Source organism: Microtus ochrogaster, chromosome 8, assembly GCF_000317375.1.
Source record: "Microtus ochrogaster isolate Prairie Vole_2 chromosome 8, MicOch1.0, whole genome shotgun sequence".
In the NCBI taxonomy this organism is placed as follows: domain Eukaryota; kingdom Metazoa; phylum Chordata; class Mammalia; order Rodentia; family Cricetidae; genus Microtus; species Microtus ochrogaster.
Window position 1 is genome coordinate 56,414,854 of NC_022015.1, and position 26,438 is coordinate 56,441,291.

The following is a 26,438-nucleotide window of genomic DNA, read 5'->3' on the forward strand; positions in this document are numbered from 1 at the left end:
TGATATTCAGAAGGGGTCTATGAGTGACCAAATGCTGGCTTCTTTGAGCTTCCAGTTGCCAGGCTTTTTGAACCTCCATATTCCCCTAGTCGTTGCTAGGCCTTCTTATCCCCCCAGGTAAAGGTGAGTGTGCTATCTGCTCATTCTGCAGCCCCACAACACAGGACAATCAGAGGCGATAGGGAGTCAAGTCAAGCAGGAACTCAGTTTATTACTGTGAGTGTCGGTTTATATAGGTTAAGTGACATGGTGTGATGTAGGGGTACCTCCAGCCAATGAGAGGCAGCCAAACCCTCCCTCAGACTGGAGGGGCATCTACCTAATTTCTGCTGTCTCATCCTCACTCAAACTCGAGCTAGGCTTTTCTCTGTCCTACAGGCCTCAAAGTACTCAAGCCAGGTTTTTTTTTTTTCTGTCCTATAGGCCTTGAATTACAGGTCCTGAGATAATTTTGGCTCAACAACCAAAGGTCCCCAAACTGGTAAATTCTGGAGTCAACAAAAACTCACATAGTTAGATGCCCCAGTGCCATTTGACCCACACTTTCTGCCAACAAGAGGCACTTACAGAGAACTCTGACTGGAAATATATTCTTTGAGAATCCTTTTTTTTTTTTTTGGAGGGTGGGAAATAATTTCACCAGGTCTTTGTCTGATGTTCGATGTCATTTTGTTTGTTTTCCTTCCATAGCTTGGAAAGGGAGGAGGTGAGAGAGTCTTCTCATGTTGTAACTTAACCTTGAGAAAAGAAGACTCTGTGGCACAGAGAGAAAATGGATCAACTGCTCTTTCTCACAGTCCACAAGTTAATCACTGGGGGGACATAAGACCAAGAAAGCTAAAAATGGAATTTGCAAAAATAGAGCAGTTCTTGGGGACCACTGCCTCTTTATAGAAGCCAAGATGCTCCCCACTGACAACCGATGCAAGTGGGGCGTCAGCCCTGAATTTCTGCTGCCTGATGGAGCCCATGACTCACCGGTTTATTTCCCTGGTTATTTGATGCAAGCGAGAAAGACTGAAGACGATTTTGGCAGGCTTCATACAAGGCGGATCGATATTTTCCATTTCTCCATTTACGTAGCCCTACAATTCACTGGCCGGGGGAATAAGTTGACCAGGTGCTGTATGAGAAAGTCCAGCAGACCCATACGTCAAGGCAAAGAGAAAGAAGGCAGCTATGGGAGGAAGCTGAAGAGTTGGAGGGAGCAAAGCAAGAAGATGCTCATTAAGGAGTCTGCTAACTACTACTGCGCATGCGTTCCAGCACAGATGGCGGGTCCAGGAGAAGGTCCCCTCACATACTCAGTGCTATCCCAGCGCTACTCATTTTGCACTCTGTGCCACAGTCAAGAACACCTAAAACCACAGAAATCAGAAGCTTCACGAAATCCCAAGAGAAGCTAGAACCCAGAGGCTGAAACCATTGGCATCATTCCTTGGTAGATGATCATCAGACTTGCCTTGGTAGGCAACTGGTCAGCTTTTGGAGCTGAGGTTGACATCTCAGGCTTCAGGCTCCCTGTCATGTTTTTTTGTGCCTCGCCTCTAGATCCTGCATTTATTCACAGAGAGGTGAAAGATGCCAATAAAGAAACAGCTGGCCAAATACTAGCCAGGTGAGCAGCAGTTTCTACCTAGGTCCAAGCTTGCCCTGGTGGAGTAGGATGAGGCTCTCTATCAGAAGTCACCGTCTAGGCTCTTCAATTAGACAAGAGATAGAAGATAGTACAAACTTAAGAACATGAGAACGAAGCCACGACATGGTCAGGGCATTAGGAGACACCCACGAGACAAATGAACCTGCTATAGATGCTAAAATTTGTGGAAAGCAGCAACAGTAAATAGTATGGAAAAATAGATGGACTGCCCCTAAACGAGGGGGAAGATTCAAATTTAGGAGATAAAGCAACGCAGGCAGGGCCTTCCAAGCTTGAACATGTTCTATACTATTTTTAACAGAAGCATTTATTACATTTATTTCTGGATTACCTAACACATGGGTTGAATATCCCTTACCTAAAATGGCTGGGATAAAAACTGTTGCAAGTTCCAGAGCATCACAGGTTAGGGGTGTTTAAACTATCTTTTGATTTAGTGATGTGGAGCAAAAAGACATCCCTTTTGTGAAGCAGATGCTGCAGATCTGTGCGGACAAACAAGAGATGGGGGAGTCGTGTCGTTTTCTGAGAGACTTAGCAGGTGGTCACCTTCAGGAAGAAGAAGAGTAAGAGGGTACAATCCAAGTATCCAAATGTTTTCAGGGAAAAGCACCGGCCCTCCACATCTGACAACTTGAGCTAAATCCCAAACTCCGAGAATTGTCCTCTGAATACACAGTGTGGTACTCCAGTACTATGTGGGTGCTCATGCACGTGTGTGTGAGTGTGTGTGTGTGTGTGTGTGTGTGTGTACAGCAGGGAAATATTAAATTACATTAATTTTGTAAAGCCTTGATTTTATTTATAACATTTTATGATCGAAAAGTACATGAGTTTGAAGTGTTACTTTTAAGTGCTGTATGCATTTGCTCTAGGTTTTAAGGTATGAAAATAAAAGGAAGACGAGACCCTCCAAAGCTATGAGTAAGGAGGGTGAAGGAGAACAGCAAAGATGGAGTAGGGTCAGGAAAGGCCATAGGGTGTCCTTCTCCACGGTCTCCCTCTTCCCCTGAGGCAGAGTCTCTCCAGGAACACATTTTCTCAGCTGACGCAGAAGCCAGCAGGTCCCGGCAACCCTCCCATCTCCATCCACCTTGGATCGTGGGCTATAGCGCAGCACTGGGTCCCCAGATTATTGACTTTTTTAGCAACACTCCTAACCATACAGACAACTCTTCAGACTTCAAGATAAAAGTTCTGAAAACCACAAATAGAGAGATTTTCTTAATCTAGGAGAAGACCCAGAGACACTCTCCTAGGAATGGTTCCACCGGAACTCCAAAAGATCGGCGTCAACATACAAATTTCAGGATTTGTCCCCATCGGAATATCACATCCATCTAAAATGGATGCATATCATCTGACACACAGGCGTTTCTCTGAATTTAAAATTAAAGTTTGTGTGTACAGAGAATTCATTTCACAATCAAATTCTGAATCAATGTCCCAGGAAATGGACAGTCTGGGCTGGGCTGGTCTGTACAGTGGGGCGCATTTACAGTTCTGAAACCCCAGTGAGGGCCCTGAAGAAGCTGAGCACCTGGTGCTCACCACCTGCTGTGCTTGACACACAAAATCCCCTCCCATTTTGACCGAAAAGACGCCTTTGTTTTATACTTCCATTGGTATTTACTGTTAAATACTTCAATATATAGATAGTAAAGCTAGCAACTTCTGAGGTTTGCAGTGTTGGCTAGAGGAAGAAAAACATTGCAAACGTGTATTGATTGCTCCCTGTCATTAACTGAATGTCAGATAATGGAGGAGTCTCCCTCACCGCAGACAGAAGCCACCCTCTCATCAATCCCAGATGCTTAATTAAATCACCCCAAAGCTCCTAATTTCATTGTGTCCTTTCGGAGACCCACATTCATTCATTGGGAAAGGAAGACTCTCAGACAGTTAAATGTCTGTCATGTTGGTTGAGTGACTTCTGAGGAAACAGTCTCCACAGCAAAGTGGTTATCAGAGGCAAGTTAGTGACAGGTTCTTCCTCCCTAATTTTTAAAGCTATCGTGTTTTAAGATCCTGATTCCTGCGAGCCTCATCATCTAATGAGGTTCTACCAGGATTTAAGAAAATACAATTCCATCCCCTTCCTGAAACAGAAGTAATACAGGGAAGCAAGGAAGCAGGGATGACCTACTTCAAAGCAATGTAATAGAGCCCTCTGCAAAAGATCATAGGAGGGGCATCAGAGCCTAGAGGTCACCTAAGACATGCTTTCGTGGCTGAGGACACAGCTCAGTACAGTGCTTACTCTCCTTGCATGCAGAAGACTCTGAGTTCATTGCCAGCATGTACATATGTGTGCATGCACGCACACACACACACATATTAATTAATAATTCTGTTTTCTGAGGCTGAAGACATGGCCCAACATCCACATCAGGTGGATCACGGTTGTCTGTAACTTCTGTTCCAGATGATCCATGTCCTCTTCTAGATTCCACAAGTGTAGCGAGCTGCGTGATGTCACACCTGTTGGGGATGTATAATCAATTCCTATGGCTAAAGTCTGACTTATGCCTGATCACGCAATGATCATCAGCTGCTTGCATATGCGTGAACCTATGAGCAGTGCCCACCTGGCAGTTTGGGGTTGGCAGCCCATGCCTACTTAAGGGCTTGGAGAGGTTTGCCCGGGGGGAGAGGAAAAAAAGAGAGAGGTCAAAAGGAGAGGAGAGAGGAAAAAAGAGAGGAAAGAGAGAGAGAGGAGAGAAGAGGGAGAGAGAGGTCAAGGAGAGAGAGAGGAAAAGTGAGAAAGTGAATAAAGTCCTGGAATAAACTGCAGTGAGAAGAGCTCCGGTGGTTGCGTCATCCTTGCGGGTCGAGGGTGGCCGTGACACACAAGCACATACACGGCACACATATACACATGCAGACCCAACACTCAAACATATAGAAAATAAAATAAAGTGAAACATATAGAAAATAAAAATAAAGTGAAACATATAGAAAATAAAAATAAAGTGAGCATTTTTCTTAAAAACATGCTTTCAATGAATTTGCTGTTGAATTAAGGAATCAGAAATTCTTAATATTTGGGAAGGCAGGATAGAAAAATGGGGGGGAAAAAGCCAAGAGCAGATAACTAGGCATTGAGATAGGAGAACTAGCTCAAAAGTTGACACCGTATCTCTTTCTGTAATTAAGATTCTTCTCTGCCCGCCTCCTTTCCAAAGAAAAGGATAAGAGAAGTTCTTGACCACGACAAAAGTGGGCTCTGTAAAAGGTGCTTTAAAGGGGGGGGATCTTAGCAAGTCACATCAGCTACTGTCACTACCAGCAGCTGCTCTCATTTCACCTTCGACGAAAGGGTAGATGTCACACACACTTAGTCTTTTCAAAATTGTCTCAGGAGGAGCAGTAGTTCCGTCTTGAGACAGGTATAATTGAGTCCTCAGACCCCAAGGCTCTCCTCAACTCTCCATTGGTGTAAATTCCTACAGACACTTTCCCTTCTGATACCCAGGTCTCTCACCTCCCGCCATCTCCCCATCCCTAGACAGATTCTCATCTCGTTAAACAGCCCCTTTGCCTAATTTCCTAAGGCATCATTAACCGGTGGCATGTGGCATATGACATACTTTATGGAAGGTCTGAAACACAGTGAAGATCATATCATAGCACCCTGCACGCTCTGGTAATATAAAATGTAATAACCTATTTTATGCTGCTTGGTTAAGTGAAAAATGGAATGAATTTGTATGCACACCCTGATGGCGTTAACATTACCCATGAGAAGTTTTTTGGGTTTTTTTTTAAAGATAGAAATATGCACAAATGTGACAAGCAGTTAAGGTAATAAAATCACTATTAATTTCTTTTCTTCCCCTCCATCAAATTTTCTGCCTCTGCTTGCTCTAGAGGCACGGTGGCCTTTCTTTGGCCCCATGCTTTGGGCTCCCTTTTTCTATAGCTAAGGGGATGTTGTCTTTGCCTGGCTAAGGGAACTAGTCCGGAGCCTATGGCTTTGCACTTGGGTTCCTGCTAAACAGAGCCATGCCCTTGTGGCTCATCAGAGGTGACCTCTAGCTCTGTGGAACTCCAAGCTTCGCATGCATTCATTCAGTGACAATAAACAGTGAGAACGGATGACTGCCTGCAACTTATTTCTTTCCCTTTATGGGACTGGACTTTGGCATGATACCAGTGACAGCCATTGTACAAAGCAGCCCTCTACAACTCGATGGCAGTCGGTACAGGGAAACCCAATCATCAGAGCTGCAAACACCCTTTTTACGAGTAGCTAAGAAAACTAACTCACTTCTGATCTGTGTTTGAAGGAGGATGGAGCTGCTCCTGAGAACATTCATTTTTCTTTTCAAGCAGGTAACCAGACATATGAGGTTCTTTTCCGTTTAGTTCTGGTCACCACGACACTCAAAGATAAATTTTTATATCACAGGAATGGATTTTCTATAGCTAACTCACCTTATGGCTTTCATGTTTTCTCTATAGCACACATTTATGTTGTTAGAGAGAGAGAGAGAAAGACACAGAGAGAGAGTCTCACATAACCTAAGATAGCTTTAAACTTGATATTTTAATACAGGCTGGCATTGAATTCTTGATCTTCCTGCTTTCATGTCCCAAGTCCTAAGATTATAGAAGTGTACCAACACATCCAGCTATATTGTATCCTGAAAAAGAAAAGAAAAAAAGAAAAAAAACTCTAAATGTGAGTGTCTTAGCTGGGTTTTTATTGTTGACTTTATACAACCTACAGTCAGAGTCACTGGGGAAGAAAGACCCCCAACTGATGAATTTTCTCAATCCAACTGGCCCATGGCCACGTTGGGGAGGAGTTGTCTAGATTAATGATTGATGTGGCAGGCTCCAGCCCACTGTGGGCAGCGCACCGTTCCTAGGAAGGTGAACCTAGGACTGTATAAGAATGCCAGCAAACAACAATCCAGCAAGCAACTTTCTTTCATGGTTCTCAGGTTCCTGTCTTGAGTTCCTGTCCTGGTTTCCCTCAAGGGTGGATTGTGACCTGAAGTGCAAGCCGAATAACCCTTTCCTTTCTGAGCTGCTTTTGGTCAGGGGGTTCATCCCAGCAACAGAAGGACGCTAGAGCAGCAGTTACAAGAGGATTGACTACTATCACAAAGAGAAAGAAAAATGGAAACCAGCTATGGAATGACGGCCACCCGTGATCAGAACTGCTCTCATTCTTCAGGAAGGGCACCGCCTGCATCTTCTTCGGCAGCACAGCACTGATCAAAGAAAAGAATGCTTGTCCCACCTTCAGTGCTTTCTCCCAGAGTCCTGGGCCACGCTCCCTGATAAGCCCAACTCTTTCCCAAGGTCTAAGCGGGCAAAATGCTTTCATTGCCATAGTCAAAAAGTTTTTCTCCGGGCTCTGTGCAGGGAAAGCATGTGTGTGTAGAAGACTGGTCACTTGCTTTCCATCTGCACACACACACATTAATATTCACTCATCTGTTTTTTTTAAGGAAAAGAAAACCTTAGGCGACTCATAAGAATTCCTATGCAAGTAACATCCTCTGCACAGTGAGAGATCCCAGGTCTGCTGAGCCAGGGGAGCTAAGCATTAAATAGCAAACCTGGAGCTCCGTGAAGGCCTTGTGGACAGCCTCCACCCTGAAAAGCATTGGTTTTCAACCTGCTGGTCAAGACTCCTTTGGGTGGCAAAGCCAAATGACCCTTTCACAGGGGTTGCCCAAGACCTTGGGAAAACAAAGAATTTTATATTAAAATTACATACCAAAATTACAGTTATGAAGCAGCAGCGAAAATAATTTGTTTGGGGGTCACCACAACATGAGGAACTGTATTAAAGGGTCGCAGCATTAGGAGGGCTGAGAACCGCTGGTGTAAAGGTTACTACACACTGTACTGACTCGGAGGTTCTGTCAAAACTCAGAATGAAGTATTAAGAGGGAATCCTCTCAATGCCAGCAGTGGTGGCACCTTTGTAATTCTGGCTCCCAGGAGACTGAGGTTGAAGGAGCTGGACTGCGGTCAGTCCGAGATGGATCGGGAGAGGTCAAGGGAGAGGCCAACCCCCAAACAAGAGCAACTGCAGCAACCGTGGACACTCCTAAGCATGATGAATAAGAGAGGTGTTTTCTCTCAGGCTTAAAACATTCCGTGTAATATGATCCAGAGTTATTTTGGTTTTCCTTTGCTAAATTATCATTTTTGGGGGGAAAAATATCTATATCCCTTTGTGCTAGAATATAGATTTGTAACAGAGTTAGTCTCTATAGTGTCTGTTTTGATTGACTTCCCTCAAAAGAATAAGCTTCCTGAGGCAGGGGTGTGCACACTGCAATCCCAGTTCTTGACACATAGACACAGGAGAATCAGGAGTTCAAGGCTAGCCTCGGCTACATTAGCCTCTGTTCAAACAAACAGTAAACTAAATCAATAAGCTTCCAAAGATGACTACATTATCATAAGTAACAGCAACTAAATGGAGCAAGTTCAAGTTCATACCATGTGTCTGGGACTATTAAAAAGTACCTTATGAAATTACTTGTGCCATGAACTTGCAGTGGTCCGCATGCTTGCGTCTCTCCTAAATTCTCAAAGTCAACCTCTGAGCTTAAGGCAGAATATTTTGTTTTTTGTAACAGGACAAGACATAGCCAGGCAGTGGTGGTGCACGCCTTTAATCCCAGCACTCGAGAGGCAGATCTCTGTGTGTTCAAACCAGCCTGGTCTACAAAGCGAGTTCCAGGACAGGCTCCAAAGCTACACCAAGAAACCCTATCTCGAAAAACCAAAACAAACAAACAAAAACAAAACAAAACAAATCCTAGCACAATTGCTCACAGGTTGCACAGACCATTCTGTGACAGACACCTTCAGACAGTGCTGTAAAGTCCCCCATCACCCACCCTGCCCTGAAGATTTCTGTGACCTTTTGCAGTTGAGATTGAGATCGTGGTCTTTCTCCCAAGGAGAACTGCTAGATTCCTTGCACAAATGTACTTACTCTTATTTTACAACCTTCTCTAGAATTTAGAAATCAGAATATCAACACACGGTCACAGCAAACACCTCACCAGAAGTCGAGAGGGAATCATGTCTCCCAGTGGAACTCAGGTGAAGCCCAGAAGGAGTTAAGGACCTTTGGAAAAGGCGAGGAGTTCATAAATGGCAAAGCCTGGATAAAGACCCCAGCTTTACAGCCCAAATGGCACCATGTAAAGGTGATGAAAATAGAAGAGTTTATGATTACCCTAGAGTCAAATGAGACCCTTCTACAACAAACAACACTGTGGAAGTTTATTCTCTCCCTCTTATACAAAATAACTAGATTCAGCCCCTGGACAAACAGATAACAATACTTCAAATACAGAAAAAGTTTTCTAATTGATATGGGCCTCAAGTCTTTACAGTACACACTCACAAACTCACAAGGACACACAAACTCCTGTTACTGGCTCGATTATTAGTGGTCCCTGTCCAGGCGATGGGACTTTGTATGTAGATGCTACAAGTTTCAGTACTGAATCACTAAACACAATGGGCTTATTAGGTCCTTAATTCCATAACTTCAAGGTCTCACAAAGCTGGGAAAGCTAGAAGCTGCAAAAGTGAGATTTCCAGGATTTTTCTCACTGTAGCAGGGGAGTTATGATCCTAGTAGCTCTAGAGCTTCATATTACAGAGCAGGGGAGACGGCTCAGTGGGTAAAGTGCCTGCTTTGTAAGCATGAAAACCCCAGTTTGGACACCAGCACTCTCATAAGGAGCTGTTCACGGCCATGCGCCTCTGTATTGGTGGGGCAGAGGAGACACAACTAGCCCCCTGTTGCTCCCTAGCTAGCTGGTCTAACCAGTGAATGCCAAGTTCCATGAGAGATCTCAAATACAAGCAGGTAGATGTAACTCTCACTGCCCTCTTGTCAAAAAAGAAAGAAAGAAAGAAAGAAAGAAAGAAAGAAAGAAAGAAAGAAAGAAAGAAAGAAAGGAAGGAAGGAAGGAAGGGAAAGAAAGAGAGAAAAGAAAAGAGAAGAAAAGAAAAAAAGCTTTTTTTGCAGCAGAAGACTACTACAGGACCCACAGCTGTTTGAAATGCAGATAGTAAGTGACCTGGGTCACCCAGCCACAACTGGCACATCTACAATGTTCCAGTCTGTGAAATCTATGCCTACAGCTCAGGGAACATCTGGGAGAGAGGGGTAGAAAGGATGAAAGCACCAGAGAACAGGATGCATGCTGCTAGATAATGTCTTCTAGATATGACAGGGATGCTGACCCCATGAAATCTCAACAACTAATTGCCCAGATAAAATCCGAATAATGACAACACCGGTCAGCATGCCAATGTGGACAGGGACAATTCACAAGGTGCCAGTGCCACTCTAGATAAAGAGCTATAGTCATCAATGACTCCAGAGAGAGGGAGAATCGGGTTTATCCAAGGACAAGACTTCTTAGAGATTATCCAATCCCAAGCAGTCACTCTCAAACACAAGCAATAGGAATAACACTAAAAGAGTTGAGATATAGATTAGATAGGTAGATAGATAGATAGATAGATAGATAGATAGATAGATAGATACCAATAATAATTGCAAAAGAGATCACTAATTTGAGAGGAAATTGCTGGAGATATGTGTTGACATTAGCTCAATTCTGGGAATAACCAGGCTAGTTAAAAGATAAAACAATTATATTTTTATTTATTATAAGGGGAAAACTCACAAAACAGGAACGAGAAGTCCAAATTCAGCTGTGCTGCGAGAAAACCACACAGAGAGAGCACACCTCGGCCACATGCCTCGTTTTTCTCTGGGTCCCAGAAAACCACACCCTAACGTGGTCCCACCTCTTAAAGATAATTGTCTAAATAAGAGTGATCCAAACACAATACAAAACTATTTACAATAGGAACAGATATCAAGTATAAAAATACAACCAACATAAAATATATTAAGCAAAGAACACATGATAAATGTTTTAATAGACATTCTATTTCAAAGACTCTAAGTATTGCATTGGAAATAGGCTTGGCTAAACCATAAGAGGATGGTAACTACAACTATCTAATCTTCAACCCCATCAAAGGCCTGAGAAAGGAAATAATATTACTTGAGTAGGCAGGAAGTGCAATCAAGCAGCTACCAAAGCAAGCAGTATAAGACGGAGACAACTGATGATCTGAGCAATCACCCAAAGTCTCATTTGCAATGTTGAAGCAACCAACTTTGGCTAAGGCCTAGCATAACTGACAGACCATTTTCAGAGGCAGGGAATTTTTCAGAACCATCTTACCCTGTCTTGGCAAGGTTTGGCAGTCCTTTTCCTTGTGTCCTGCTTATCCAGTCCGGATACCATGTACTTTGTCAGTGGTTGAGGCATGGGCAGTTCCTTGCCCAAAGGCCTGTGCCAAGAAAAAAAAAAACTCCAAGTGGAGTGTCTTTCGTGCTCAATATTCTCTCAGGAATAGATTGGTGCTGTCAGGAGCAATCATGTCTCATATCAACAGAACCCTAAGTTATTTAAATTCCATATTCTACAGATCCTTGAAGTGATTGAAGATTACCTATCTAGGCAGAATACAATCTCTATGTATCTAAAGAACCTAATTAATCTGACTATATGTATAACAAACATGAACAACTATTGGCCTATAATATTTAATACCTGTATAACTTAAAGACTAAGAATTCATCTCAGAATATTAAATAATTGTAAACAAATGTGCAGCAAGTGAGGGCAATGACCTCAAAATGTAAACAATGTATAAGCTCCTGTTGTTATACCTTCTTCACCATGACAGAAGTCCCCTCTGGAACTATAAGGCAAAGTAAATCCCTTTTCCCCTAAAACAATAACAAGATGGGAGTTATAAAGGAAGTCACACAATGTCAACTTCTGGCTTCCACGTACATGTCCACACATGTGCATCTGCATATACATGTGCACCTACACATGCATGCACACACATACACACAAAAGAAATTCATATTGCTCTAAGAAGGTCATGCTTCCTTCTCCATCAGATGACTCTGGGCAGTGATGCACTCTGCTCACGGATCATCTCAGAATCCTTGGAGAACATGCCAGACCTGGATAGGATGGCTCTCCCAAGCATTTTCCAGGCTTAGTCCAGTTGTAACTGCTCTGAGGGCACATGCAGATCTCAAGAGAAATGGCAACGGCTTCTGGAACATAGAAAGTCAGTGCTTGCTACCTCTACTGGGCTGTCTCCATGAAGACATAGGACAGAAAAGGAACCTCCAATCTCCTCCATCAGAGTATAAACTTAAGTTTAGTGCCTGATCCACATCGTCTCCATCAGTGAACACACACAGCATCCCGCTCAGTAATTACAGCATACAGTGACATGTTAACATTAATTTCTTTCCAGGAAACAACATTTGTTCAAGATAGACGTGGCTTGTATAGAGTCCAAGACTATGCTGCAGTTGTGCTGGAAAATTGGTACCATGTGTGCTTTTAACATGCTGGGTATGAATCTAGGTCCTTAGATGGATTTAAGTGGCTAAAGAAAGTACAGTAAGTAAACCTGAGCTGTGTTACCCTCACTTGTCATTACGGGACCTTTAGAGTATTTGTTGGGAAAGAGTATGCCCTGAATATCATGGGAATATCAGCACAGTCAGGGAAAGGTTAAAAATAAACAGGGTAATGCTTTGTAGTCCCGACTTTGTCAAATACGATGACATCTCTGCAATGACAACAATGTCACAAACCCTTCCCACATGATATGGCTATCAAGAGCGAAGGTAAGTATGAGAAAAATACGTGATTGTATCATGCAATTCTGTGTGGGAAGAGGGGGTAGGAACTCAACATGATGGGTGAGAGGAAGCTACAAGGGCCAATACAAAAGTATTTACTATGCCTTTGGAAGAAGAGACACAACCATTTCTCAGCAAGAATAATGTGTACAGCAAGAACAGGTAAGAAGATGAAGTTGACAGTACAATTCTAAATACATGGCCAGTAACGCTACTTTCTTATTCAGTCCAAATAAATCCAATACCCCCACCACAGCCTCACAAAGGTTTTTTTTTCTTTTAATTGTTAGTATTTGGGGAGAAAACCAGAGTCCTCCCCAAATCCAGGTAACAACAGAAAGCCATTGCCAACAGACTGCTCAGTATAATGTCCGGTCAAGTCTAAGTACAGGACAGGTATTTATAGCTGAGATTTACCTGGCTGGTACGGTTTCCTACCCAAAGAACCTTGGTAATTAAGAAACCAAAGAATCTGGTGGTAATCAAGAGCCTTGAGGAAGTAAGGGACAATGAAAGTTGTGGGTCAAGGGGTACAGATAGAAGGGAAACATTTTGCCATCCATTGCACAGCCAATTGGGCATAAATCAAAATAGCATATTTTGTATTTCACAACTGGGAGCCAACATTTCAAATGTCCTGCCCTAAAAAGTGATAGACAAATGACGTAAGGGGCCAATTAGCTTGATTTAATCATGCAACATTTATATAAAAACATCGCATCATATCCCATAAAGGTGGACTGTCACGATTTGTTTATCAAATACAGCATTAATGTAATTTAAAATCAAATTTTATTTAAAAAATAAAAGAAAAAAGTAGAAGAAAAAGTAAGACACTAATAGAATAATAACTGTCTGACAGACTATCAGACCTTTTTGTAAAACTCAACTCCAGGCTGCTCGGGTCAGAGGCAAAAGAAGCTGGAATAGAATTTGATCTGAGAAATAGTTCCTCTTTTCAGTATCAATTTGCAAATAACCCTGGCTGCCACAGTTCGAATAATTTCTCCAAAGACTGTCTCCTGAGTTGAGGAAATGTTATTAGATCCATAAGGAACAGTTCCATTTTTCTTCATATCCTAGGAACTTTCTTCCCTGGTCAGAGCTCCTAAGATATTTTCAGACAGGCAAGCAAAAGAGAGAAAAGGGTTTGGGGGTGGAAGAGAATCAATAGAGGGAAAATACAAGCAACTTGACTAAGATGTGACAGACATTTTCTTGCAACACACACACACAAAGAAGTTATAATGACTGAAGACAGTAACTCCGCTTATAGAGTACACTTCAAGTTGTTAGCAAGATTTTGGCAACTGTACTTTACTGAGAAACAGCAAGAGGACATCAGAGAGGATTTTTTGTCTCCTCAGGGAGTGCTCTGAGACCCCAGACTTAATTCCAGGGGGTCCTGCTATGCTACTTGGTATCTCCTTTTGTTCTCACTTTATTTTTGCCTTGCTCAAAACAAAGATGTTTGATAAGCATATCTAAGTCCTAAGACTGATCATTAGGGAGAATAAACAAAAAGTGAGGACACTTCTGTCTATCTTCTTAAAGTGTGAGTTTGCCAAGAGACCTTGCTTAGACTCATCCAGCCGACCATCAGTAATAATGACTGTAATAAAGCACTACAGAGGGCTAGGATCAAATCCTTGGGGACGCTGCATGAACCCAAAATGGGCACTTGAGCTCCCCAAGCTCCTGAAAGGGAATTATTCTCCAAGGAGTTGGTCCGCAGTCTCCTTCCAAGGAGTAATGATGTCATGTTTGCGGAGTACTTTGAACCCACACAGAAGAAAGGCAACACACAAGTTGAAGACATTTTTCTCACGCTATGTAAGACATAGTTATCATAGTTCTGTTCTGCATGTAGAAATAATCTGTCCCTCTTGCAAAGTCGGCTCTATAAAGTCACTACACGAAGAGACAGACGATCCTCCATGGCCCTCCTAGATTGTTGAGGCCTTTGAATAGTCTCTCCTTTTCCTCTCCCTCGTTCCCTCTATTCCAATCTCTCTGCTCCGTCCTTCCCTCTGCCTCTTTATTTCTGTAGTTTGTGTTTGTTTGTTTCTTCATCTGCTTGTTTGCAAACCTTGGCAAAGGGGGATAAAGAGCAGAAATACAAAGAAAACCAAACAATAGTCTACCCTCCTCATAGACACCCACTGAAAGAGGGCTGTTCTAGAATTCACCCAAAGAACCTGATGGAATATCTCTCCCAATACTTTTATTTAATATTACACAAACATGTATTTTAACCATAAGTTCTGCCCTCAGGGTATATATACTTCTTACACAGATAGCAAAGGAGTATGTTTTGATTGCAAGGAAATATTCTGATGATGTTAGGACAATATGATTGAAAGAACAAAAAGTGTCAGAAGAAAGAGACACACCTTGAAAATGCTATGTAACCCAGGTTTGCCTAGAACTCAAGATCCAGCTTCTGCCTCCCAAGGGCTGGCATTACAAGAGTGAGCCACCATACCTAGGTTCTCTTTATGATTTAGCAAAATAACCACATTATTGTGATGTCTGCTGAATGCATTATTCCTTTATGCTCCGAGTCATAATCTATTTTCTGTAGAGCTCATTGGAAAGATCTTTAAACCCTCAATGGAAGATCCAGCTCTTGCTAAAAGAGCTTCTTCCCTAGTTGTAACAAAAATCCACCCCCAACCCTCTGATCCATCTGTCTATTTGTTCCAGACTTCTGACTCGAAGAATCCTTAAGCGGTCTTTCCTTTCTCAGATGGCAAACCCTGTCATGCCTCAGAATTGAGTGGGCACTCGATAAATGAATGCTATAGAGCTCTGCAAAATAATACACTTCCTATTGGCAGCAAATCCAAGAGAAACTTCCTTAGAAGAAAGGACTGTCAGTTACCACTTAACAAGCCGGAGTTGGCTCCCATAGAAAGAGCAAACAGAACAATAGCAACTTGCTCCCCAGCAGCAGCCCCATGGCTATCTGGTTGCTGCCTCCAGTCACCTGGCATGCTGCTGGTCCCACAGAAGGAGCTCAACAAGTCCTTGTTGTTAGATTGATTCAGAAAGGCATGCGACTGGTGATATGTAATCCATCACCTGATAGGTGGACGCCAGCTGGGTTTCTCACAGCCTGGCTGTGCCCAGCTTTTGACCTCCTGTGGTCTTTGGGTCCCTTACAGCTGACAAATTTAGCTGAGTGTGAGATGCCAGGCCGGGAGCAGGGTGCCCAGAGCAAGGACTGGAAGCCTGTTCTGGAACTCTGATGGCCGATTAGCTTTTGCAAGACCCTCATTTTCTCTACAGATAGTGTCACCTTCAAACTTTATCCCAAGATGTCCTCTACAACACTCCCGGCCAGAGCTTCAGATTAAACTGGAGTAATTCAGAATTTAAATGTACACCAGACTTACCAGGGAAGCCTGAAGACGCTAGTGGGCAAACCCCACTTACAATTATTGCTCTTCTTTTTTTCTCCCCCTCCTTTATTTTATTTTATTTATTTATTTTATTTTTTATTTTTCCTGAGACAGGGTTTCTCTGTGTAACCTTGCTGTTCTGGAAACTCTCTGTAGAGCTCACTGACCTCGAACTCACAAACATCCATCTGTCTCTGCCTCCCCAGTGCCAGGATTAAAGGCGTGCGCCACTACCGCCCGCCAATTACTGCTATTCTTAAGAAAAACACCAACACTGAAATTCTCATAAACCAATCAAAAGGGCTCGTGTGCAGTATGGATCAAAAGCAATACCTTACATTTTTGCAAGGTCTGACTTCCCTCTGCCTCCCTTTTCACATTACCACAACAATAAATAAATAATCACTGTTATTACCAATTGGAACCTTTTATTCATAACTTGCTATGTGCTGGATGCTGTTTTGAGCAATTGTTTGAATGTAATTGATTCTTGTAAGAAGTGGGTATGCTTGCTAAACCACTTCCAGGTCTGGGAGGGCTGATACAAAAAAGTTTAAATAATTGGGCTAAGTTCTTACAACCAGTAAGCATCAGAGTCAGGCTTTGTGCCACCAAAAGCCTGCCTCCATTCCCTCTCTTAACCACTGACCCACACTTCCTCTCTGTAGTCACTCAGTGGCAAAGACTTTCAGGCACCTAGAGGGTGTGCTGTGGATCCTGTGCAAAGAAAATCACCTTCTGGATCATAGTTCTAAATATGTGTATCAGCTCACGCCAACTCTTGAGCCCAGATCTTTCACGGGGACCTAGAAGCTCTGAACAAACACTCAGAGAAGACACCAGCATCTTCCTTAATTCACCAATTTCTCGGGTACCTCCACTCACTTTAAGTTAATCTGCTTTCCTATCACTCCAAACTACCTGCTGTTTCTAGGTCAAAGCAGTTTCAAAATCTGGGCCTCTCCTTTTATCCCTAGATAAGCTGCTTGTGTTGAGGATTTGAACTCCAGTAAATACATTTCTGAACCAATAAAGACGTTTGGATAGTGCCCTCCCAAAGAGCCAGCTCGGGAGGAAGCACATGTCTCCTTCATGGAAGGAGTACTACCTGTGATGTCACAGGAAGCACACACATAACCAACTAAGAAAACATTAGATCTATCGCTTCTACCCACAGGCAAATCTCGTCAAAGTTCAAAACTGGAATTATCATGATGAAACTGCATGCATTTCAGGTCACCCCCAAATTGGCTTCCTTCATGCTGTCACCATGACAAGTTCTGACCTTAACCCCCTGCCACATTGGTTAGAAGCAAATGTCTTTCTAACCAAGAGAAAGCCTGGAACTAAGTTCTTGGGCCTCCCCACAACTCAGCAGATGGGGAAGGTGCTCAGGGCTTAAGCCTTGAATGGTGCACCTGGGGACAGCTCTGAATAGTCACGCTCTTAAAGGAGGAAGTTCCACAGGTGGGTTCAGGGGTGATCCTCAGTGGGCATTCCTTGACTAACAGGGTCAGTATTCCTGGGGAGTATGTCAAAAACTCCAAATCCTCAGCAGCGCCCTGAATCACAAACTGGGGGTGGAGCCAGGCACTCTACTGAGATTGGCCTTTCAAGTGGCTCTGATAGAAGTTAAAAATGTGTGACATCTTAGTTTACACCACCAGGCCTTGTTGTGAGACCAGGAGAGAAGGCAAATCCTGGAATTTCCGCTGGCTTCTCACACAATTAGAGAGGGGTAGAAGGGAGGCCTGGGTGTAAGCATCTCAGTACATCAGAGAGGGTGAGCTCTGTTCACTCTGGCTTGCCGAGGCTTCAGCGATCAGCAGTACAAATTAGTCAGCTGGTTTGAAGAAGACTTCTAAGACCTATATGTGTTCACCGCAGGACTTTGAAGAGGGGAGATGACAGAAGGGGAGGAACTTTGTCATTTTCTGTGGTCCCTGCCCTGATGAAAGCGTCAAAGAAATTGGACAAATAAATTTACATCGTTTCCACAGGAAAAAAAACCACCCACTTCTCAAATAAAACCACATTGGAGTCATTCTCTAAAAACAGCTTCTTTCATACATTTATATATTTTAAATAATTTATTTCAGAGGGATTTTATGGATGTATACATTGAAATATAATCATCTCTGCCTCCCAAATCACAGGAATAAAATTATATATACAGACTTCTGAGGCGCTATTAAAGCAGGATTTCCGAGGAAGAGGTCTGGGAGTCTGCGCTGAGAGCAACAATTCTTCTTTCCGTTCTCTAGCATGTCTAGGTTTCCCTCCTCTGATGTTATTCTGCCCTATCTCAGGCCACTTCAGAGTCACCTTTAGAAAAGAAACTGGATGCCAAACCCCTGATCAATTCTACCCCCAGGCCTCCCTGTGCTCTATGGTAAGCCCCAAAGCCTCTGGGTGACTCGCCGAGCCCCACTAAACCTGTCCCTGCCTCATTCTCCAGGACAGCTTCCCACCTCTAGTCCCTTGAGCAATTCTAAATTCTCACTCTGCCTTGAACACAAGCTGCTCTCGTGCCTTGGCTTCCTCAACCCTCTGAGCCCTTCCTTCCCTCTCTCAGTGTAGCACTGGTCAAGTTACCCCCAGGTGACATTGTGCACAAACTCTCTGCAGGTTAAATCAACATAGCTTGGTTCCTCTCTGTGTGTCAGTGGTCAGCAAGCCTTTTCCCTATCAGGACAAATGAGAAATATTTTAGGCTTTGTGAGTAACGTGGTCTATGATAGGTGAGTGAGTATATGGCTCCAAGCCTTTCAAGTGTATTTAGAATCCTTCTCATGCACAGGTATCATCAAAGATGTGTGTACAGCGACTCACGCAGTCAATGAGAAACCTGGACAAATGGCACAGCCACTTCTTGAATGTTCCCTGTTGCCAGGAAGACAAAAAGAGAGTCTCACACAAACAACTCCACAAGCCCAAAAGGATAGAACTTCTGTCCATTAATTAGTCAAAGTTATTGTCTCATTCAAGCAACAATAAAAGGTGGAGGCAGGATGTGACTTACTGGGTGAAAAATGCTGACTACATCAGCACAAGGGCAAGCATCTGAGAAGGTCTTTTCTTATGGCCTCCTCCTGCAACTAACCCAGCTGGTTTTTCCTTGTAATCTCATGCATGCATTCATTCATTCATTTTGCGATGCTTCAGATGGAATGCACAACCTTGTGCATGCTAGGCAAGCAACCCACCACAGAGCAACAGCCCCGGCCTCATCTCTGTATTTTATAGCATCTCAAACAACTCTGGATTACAATGCTGCATGTAACAGGCTGGAATTTTCAACATGTTTGTCTTACCCGGACTAGCTCCCATGGCCTCTTCAGACGAGCATCTATGTATGGCGGTTACCTTGCCTAGCACCACCCTTCCAGCACAGCTCAGTGTGTGTTGTTTAGACAAACTGACTCATGTGGCAGACCATGGGAGTAAATAGGATCACCAACACTGTTACCCGAAGGCTCCTGAATCCCTGTCGGTTGGTGCACATCATCTACTCATGATCAATTTATTCTGTGAGTTATTGGTTATTCTCTTTATATTAATCATATGCATGCCTCCTTGTCACTTCTCTCTGATAAATAATGACAAAGACAGCTGATTCTTGGGCCACAGAAAACTTTATCACATGGGCTGTTTTTGTTTGCAGTCTACAGGTCAGAGGGCAGGCAAAGGAAAAGGAGTGGTTTGGATTCTGTAGTTTGAAGTTGCATAGCCAATCAGAGGCAGAGTGAAAATGACTGACCAAAAAGCTGCAGGATGGAATATAGAGCCATAACTAAATCCACCAAGAGTTTATTCATGTTAAGAAGCAGAACACATGTTTGTCAAAGATAAGTCTTACTGTACCATATCAATATTTCCCTTGTGGTGTACCTTTCTCTCTCAAGGAAAACATTAAAAAAAAAAAAAACAAGCACGTGACGACTTCACCTTCATTCCCACCCATTCCATCAACTAACTATAGAGTGACCATGAACTTTTCAAGTCCCAGGGATGCTGAAGATTCTGAAGGCCGAAAGTTAGACCATCCCCCTCAACTTGGTCTGTGAGGTAAATAACAGCTGTGAACACCTGTACTGTGAAATGGCATGAATTTGGTTTGTCACGCAACATGTGTGTGGCTGGTGCAGTTTTCCTACCCACCAGTTTATACAAAACAGCATTCACCCCGAGCTGCTTAGAAAGACTGCTTCTGTATGTGGGCTTATCAATCAAAATGAGGATAAAATATAGGGACCAAAATGTGTCCTGGCTGAGAATTACCCCGTCTCTGGGTACAGGAAGTTCTCAGATAAACATCCCCCCCAGAAGCCTGCCACTGACAATTGCTCAGGAGAACCAAGGCAAGCAGAGTACAAAGCCAGAAGAGAGCTAGAACAGGAAATCTGAAATCTGTCAACTTTGTTTCTTTCAAGTTGCGGGAACTTATAAAAAGGGGAGTTCACACACTGTATCAGCAGTGAATTAGCTCAGTGCACCCCTTTACTCCGCTTAGGCCAGAGTAGAGAAGGCATCTCAACTGGGGGAAGGTTTTCAAGAAAACTGAAGGACGGGAAGAGCAAATCTTAAGACTCGGATCCTGTCTGGCAAAAACCCAAAACTCCATCCTTTCTGGGAGGGTTGACTTTGCTTCTTCCTTCTTTGCCTCCACAAGGCTTATAATTGAATGTTACTAAGTATACCAAGAAGAAATCTACCCGGGCCCCCATCCCCCAACCAAAAAAAAAAAGGTTAAGCTTTTAATTACAGGCCCTCAAACTATCATTTTGTGCAATTAGCAATTAACTATAATCGTTGATGAGAGAATGCAGAACTGCGCTGGCAATTTCCCTCCTCCCCGTCCCAGACTCGGTTATTTTAGTCTTGTTCTATTACAGAGGAAAAGCCACAACCACGAGAGCTCTCTTGTTTTTTCTCTCTCACACACACACTCTTACTTAAAGACACATTCAATTTTTAACAAAATGGCATCTCAATTTGCCTTTGAGACGGGACTCCGAACCCCACAGCAGAGCAGCGGAGATTCGCAACCCTCCTCTTCATCACTTTCAGGCTGGAAAGAAGAGTCCCCAGGAAGATGCTACCTACCGACCTCACAATACCAGCCCTTCCTATGGGCTCAGGAGAGGGAGGTAGAGGGTTTCTTGCCTCCCCCAGACCCCTCAACTGACAGCCCGGAGGCGGTGGCAACAGCAGCAATAGTTGCATCAGCGCTCTCGGCCCCGGCGCCAGGAGGGTACAGTAGCAACTGTAGGGAGCTAGGGAGCGCACAGCTGCTGCGGCCGCAGGTTCCCTGGATCAGGAAATTAGGACAGGCACCCGGGATTGGAGGTGAGGACGGTGTGCGAGCCAACCAGCGGCCGCCCCGGGTCCCCCGTGAGCCCCGGGCGGACGCGCGGAGCAGCCGGGCCCCTAGAGCCGTCCGGATGGCGGCGGCGACAGCCCGAGCCACTGCCACTCACGCACGCACGCTGCCACTTGCCCCCGCACCCTCCGCACCGCACGCGGTAGAGCAGTGCGTGCGGGAGCTGCTGAGCTGAGATCCCCCGCTGGGGTCCCCGTGCCGCTCTGCCGTGCTCCTACCGCCGCCCAAGTGGGTGCCCCGACCGCTCGCCTTCGCTGTCCCCGGCGAACGGGCTCCCCGCCCCCTCCTCCCGCGCCGTCCCCTCCCCTCTCCCTCCCCTCCTCTGCAACGCCTGCATTATTTTCCGCCCGCAGGGTCCGCGCGCACACCGCGGCCTCTGCGGGGGGAGGTGACCGGGTGGGTGGCTGGGTGGGTGGCTGGCGGGGAGTAGAGCGTTCAAGTTGCAGGGAAGGGGTACCCGCTCCTTCGGCGCTCTCCGTGCTCCGGGCTCCTCACTCCTTCCCCCTCCTCCTCGCCTCCTCCCTCCCCGCCCCCACCTCCTTCCTCCTCTCCGAAGGGCTGGTAACTTGTTGTGCGGAGCGAACGGCGACAACGACGGCGGAGGCGGCGGCACCATCCGGGCGGGCAGCATGGGCACGTCCGCGCGCTGGGCGCTGTGGCTGCTGCTCGCACTGTGCTGGGCGCCCCGGGACAGCGGCGCCTCTGCAAGCGGTGAGTGGGGACGCGCCCCTCCGCACTCGGCCCGTAACAAGCCGGGGCGCCCGCGATCGCTGCGTTTTGGGGGGCTCTGAGGCTCCTCTTGCCAACCCCCTCCTAGGAGGCGCCTCTCCGCGCTCCTCTCCTGCCTCCCCTCCCCGCCCGGGTGGCGCCTCTGAGCTGTCAGAACCGAGGCTACTAAGAGCTGGGCCCCGGGGACGGTGGGGTTTAGGGTGTCCTAAAGCGTCCCTTGAACTTGTTGTCATCCCCCTATGTCCCCTTTCTTCCCAGAACCTCTGTTTTACACGGTTTTCATCTCCCTTGACAAGGGCTTGGGGATGTGAGCTTTGGAGGCACTGAACAATGGTTCTGCCTCCTCTGCCAGGCGGGCTGTTAGGACCGTGGCAGAGCACCGGGCCTGAAAGCCCGGGTGCGCCCCTCAGACTTAAGCGGGGTTGAGAGCACTCAGTGGGTGAAGGTGGGCGTCTCCGAGGACACCGGGCGCCAGGTGCCAGCCGGGCAGGGAGTCCTCGCGCAGCCGTGAGCAAGCGCACGTTCGGTGGGCGGCAGCCTGGAGGCCGAGCCATGACAAGTGCGCACCCTGCGCACCGGGGACTGCGACTCCCCAGGCGCCGAGCCGTCTCTCAGGCTCCAAGAGTGGCTTTCAACTGGACTGTCCTCCGAGTGCTTTTCTTCCTTCCTTCCCCGGGGATTCCGCCGCTAATGCGGCGTTTGTATAGTCTCTGTGATAACTGAACGGGGGAGGGGAGTAGGACCCAGACTTAATCAGGTTACTTTGCCGAGCCTCTTTCTGGGTTACGTTTCCCCCCAAAGAAACTGAGTCCCAGTATAGTGACGGCAGTTAGCCTTTATTCTACACAATAGATCGAAGGTGTAGTGCTAGAGCTGGGGTGTGACTGTAGCTTGGGGAGGACGGGGTCACTATCGTATGTCCCCAGGGGTCAGCGCACTGACTTGGGGTCCCTGTGTGTTTTCAGTCTCCCATCTTGGTCGCACAACTTTCCAGAGCAGGCAATAAGACGCCTTCCTGACAAGGTCCCGTTTGTTCCTTGGCAAGTCACTTAAGAGGTCTTAGAGGTCTTAAGAGGTGACACCAAAGAGCTTGCTTGCCAACCAGCTCTAGGTAATTAGGGCAAAATACTGTCCCAGCTCTAGAGTCCACAGTGCCCATCTCCTGTCGCCGGATAACTTAGAAAGCCGGCCTGTGTGCAGTCACGTGTGTCTTGGAGTGAGAGCGAACTTTCAAGTGTGTGGTCAAGCAGTCGGTCGACTTATGCTGGGGTGTTTAATCTCCCAGCGCCCCTGAGCCTTTGGCTCCGCTGTCCCGAGCGTGAGAAGCTGGGCAGGGCTTTTCTGCCCCTTGCGATTGGCTGGTTACTGGATTACGTTTAGCTTGGTCACGTGTTTTCACGGGCTTAATTGAGCTGCCCCAGCTGGGTTACCTTTAAGATCAGCCAGGCTCAGAGGGGCTGTTCCTTCTGGTGCTTTCTCCTGCTGCACTCTGAAAAGAATCCATGTGTAGTGAGGCTGGAGTATTATGTGTGGCGAGCCAACAAGCCCAGAGAAGTCCCTGCTTCACAGAAATTTTCAGACGCTGACATTAATCATTAATGGATGAGTAACGCTAACTTATTAAACCATCTCTCAGAAAAAGTGACTTGACTTGTGTTATATATTTTGTAATATTTCAAAACATGACTGTATAAAAATGTATTAACTATGATCCATGGAGGTGGGAGAAAAAAAAAAGAGTCACTTCAGCTGCAGGTCCCTTTTGTATTCTGGGAACTTTTGATGTGCTAACTTTCCATTAGGTGCTGCTTTTTATGGGGTGGTAGGAAAGCACCCCAGGCTGCTGCAATGAGCTAGTCCAAAGTCAGAGCTGTTCAGTTGGGATCTGTAAAGCAAGGCTATTTTTTTGCTCCTCCCCTACTACTGCAAGTGGAAGATGATGGTGCAGCAAAAAGTGGAAGGGAGAACCTGACACATCTAAACCATCAGAGCGGGGGAATTCTTTCTGAACTGCCCAAACATGGAGTTGGTTGAGGCAGGTATTGAACCCCAAGTCAACCCAGACTGTCCATGTCTCAAGTTCAAAATACCAAGATATGTGGACTGATTTTTCTACCCCTAGCCTTCAACGCTTGAGTTTTCCGTGTCACCTTTCTCCCTGTCCGCCAATATCCATGCCCACTCAGAGCCTGCTCCAGACTACCTGACATGCGTCAGTGGGTTTGCACTAATTTCCTACAAGGAACTTAAGCGAGGCTAGCAAGAGGTGTTACAAAATACACGGGGGGGGGCCTCTGGGGCTCTTTCCTCCAGCCTAGGTATACGATGTGAGATGCTGTCTAGTCTTCAAAGCCAGAGTTCTGCAAGAGCTCTTCCAATATGACCAGTGCTCTTATGTCTCTTACTCTGTGAGCGAGTGACTTACCAGCAGTGCTAGGAATCTGAAAGGCCAGGAGAAATGCCTGGCTTACCAGTGCACCAAGAGAAGAGGGAGACCATAACAATCTCATCTACATCCAAGAAAGGCCTGTAGACAAGGGTGTTCTTTTTTTCCCCCTTTGGTTTTTCGAGACAGGGTTTCCCTGTGTATGAGTCCTAGCTGTCCTGGAACTAGCTCTTGTAGACCAGGCTGGCCTCGAAGTCACAGGGATTTACAAGCCTCTGCCTCCTGAGTGCTGGGATTAAAGGCGTGCACTACCACCGCCCGGCCAAGGGTGTTCTTTTTTAAAAGAGGGTCATAATCCCAACTTGATGGGCAGTTCATTTCCTAAAGCCTGGAACGGCCTTTTTGGCTAGAATCATTCTCTTACCAGAAACTCTAGTGCTGGCCCTGTGATATTTCAACTCTTTATGCTCGAGTCTCCAGAGACCTACAGCATGAATATAAAGGCCAAGCGTGGCAGAGTTGGCACAAGTTGAGACTTCAGGCTGACACTGTGTTTGCCAACACTGTGCAGAACTTGCAAAGGTGGTGGTCTCTACCTCCCAAACAATTACCAGCTGACCATTGGGCTTCTCTTTCTTATTTAAAAACTGAATAACCATAGGCAGGATGTATTTCTAACACTTTTGTGATGGTTCTGGGAGAGCTAGAGTGGTGTTGTGCTCCTCCCTCTGTTTCCTGAAACCTAACGTCCTAGAGTACAGCCTTAAGGTCAAGGGCGTCGCTAGGACCCTAGGCCTATGGCTTCAGGCTTAGATCCTCAAACCCTGCCACTTACCAAATAGCATAGAAAGAGAACGTGTATAGGAAATATTTCCTAGCCGCTCAGAGAGTGCAAAGTTGTTCTCAGTAAAGAAAACAGGATGGAGACGGGGCAGCTCCCTCTTCAGCCTCTGGTCCTGGCCCTGATTGGCGTCACTGACCTTGCTTCGGAAAGCCGCTGTCACGAGCTAGCCTATGAGACATTAAGCACATTACAGAGCCGAAATGGGCCTGAAACGGTGCTTGTCACACATATACCTGGCTAACACGGGTGAGTCTCATGGCAGGCTAAGGCAGCTAGCTGCCCTTCACACGTTAGGACATAGATTCTTCTAACTTGAAATAATCTCAAGAGATCACCCAGACTACAGTGCAGTAGATGACTTTCAAGAAAAACAAAAGCCCTTCTTCGGAGGTTATGAGGGAAGTGTACATACTGAACAGGAGTAATCTAAGGCTGTCTTTCCTCCTCTCTGAGGAGGGGACAATCCGAGGACTGGTAGCTTGTTCTGAGGTCCCCAAGGCATAATATAACCCAGTTCCTGAGAACCTGATTTTGTAAATGAAAACGGGCTCAATTTTTCTCTATATGTTTTTGATAGAAATCAGAATCTCTCTGCTAAACTGTAGTGTAAATTTACAATCAAGGCCCTGATAGTGGTAAATCCCAAGTTAGACGTGCTAACTGTTGTTAACTAACTGAGAAAGCATGTGCCACCTTAAACTGGGCCCAGTTTGCCTTCATGCGGAGAACCGTGGATGATTTGAGCCTGCCAGCCATTTTTTAGGCTCTAAATTAAAAATGTAAGAGAGAATCTGCTATGCGTATGGAGAGTAAGCACAGAGTATGGAGAGACCATCCAGAAATGTTTCAGCGTTTCTGCAGAGGGCATTTTGCCAGCTTCGTGGGGTAGAGTGGGGAGGGGAGAGAGTATGCCAGAGCCAGCACTTACGAAGTGCATTTAGGGCAAGAAACTACAACTCAGAAAGGTTAGGCATTCACAAGAGAGGCCAGTCTTGCCACTAACTTGGGGCATCTGGGTTGGCAAGGTGGTCAGTTGTTGTGTGCCCAGAAATAGTATTGGCAGTGGAGGTGAGGGGGTAGGGGAACGTGCAGTTTGCCAGGAAATGATGATTGACATTTGAGAGTTTACACGTTTATAACTTAGCATTTCCGACACAGTAGGTTAGTGTCAGACTATTCTGGTCTCCAGACCTGCCGCTGATCTTCACCTTGCCTAAGCATGCTTTCCTAAGGTTGTAGTTCTTAGCTGGCAGGGAGATTTAGCAGGCAGGCTAGAAACTGA

At 45.5% G+C, this 26,438-nt stretch overlaps 1 protein-coding gene across 6 annotated transcripts in view; it reads left to right on the forward strand.

Moving 5' to 3' along the window:
• The first annotated feature begins 21,007 nt into the window (after positions 1–21,007).
• The window catches only part of Vldlr (very low density lipoprotein receptor), a 38,832-nt gene continuing 33,401 nt past the window's right edge, over positions 21,008–26,438 (forward strand). For 2 of the 6 annotated variants that reach the window (XM_026781242.1, XM_026781244.1), the window contains exon 1: positions 21,257–21,908. In XM_026781242.1, the coding sequence (XP_026637043.1) occupies positions 21,827–21,908 (82 nt within the window). In that variant the 5' untranslated portion in view covers positions 21,257–21,826. Of the gene's footprint in view, positions 21,164–21,256; positions 21,909–26,438 lie in introns of those variants that run through there. The other 4 variants (XM_026781243.1, XM_026781245.1, XM_005352098.3 and 1 more) reach the window with 3 other exon arrangements.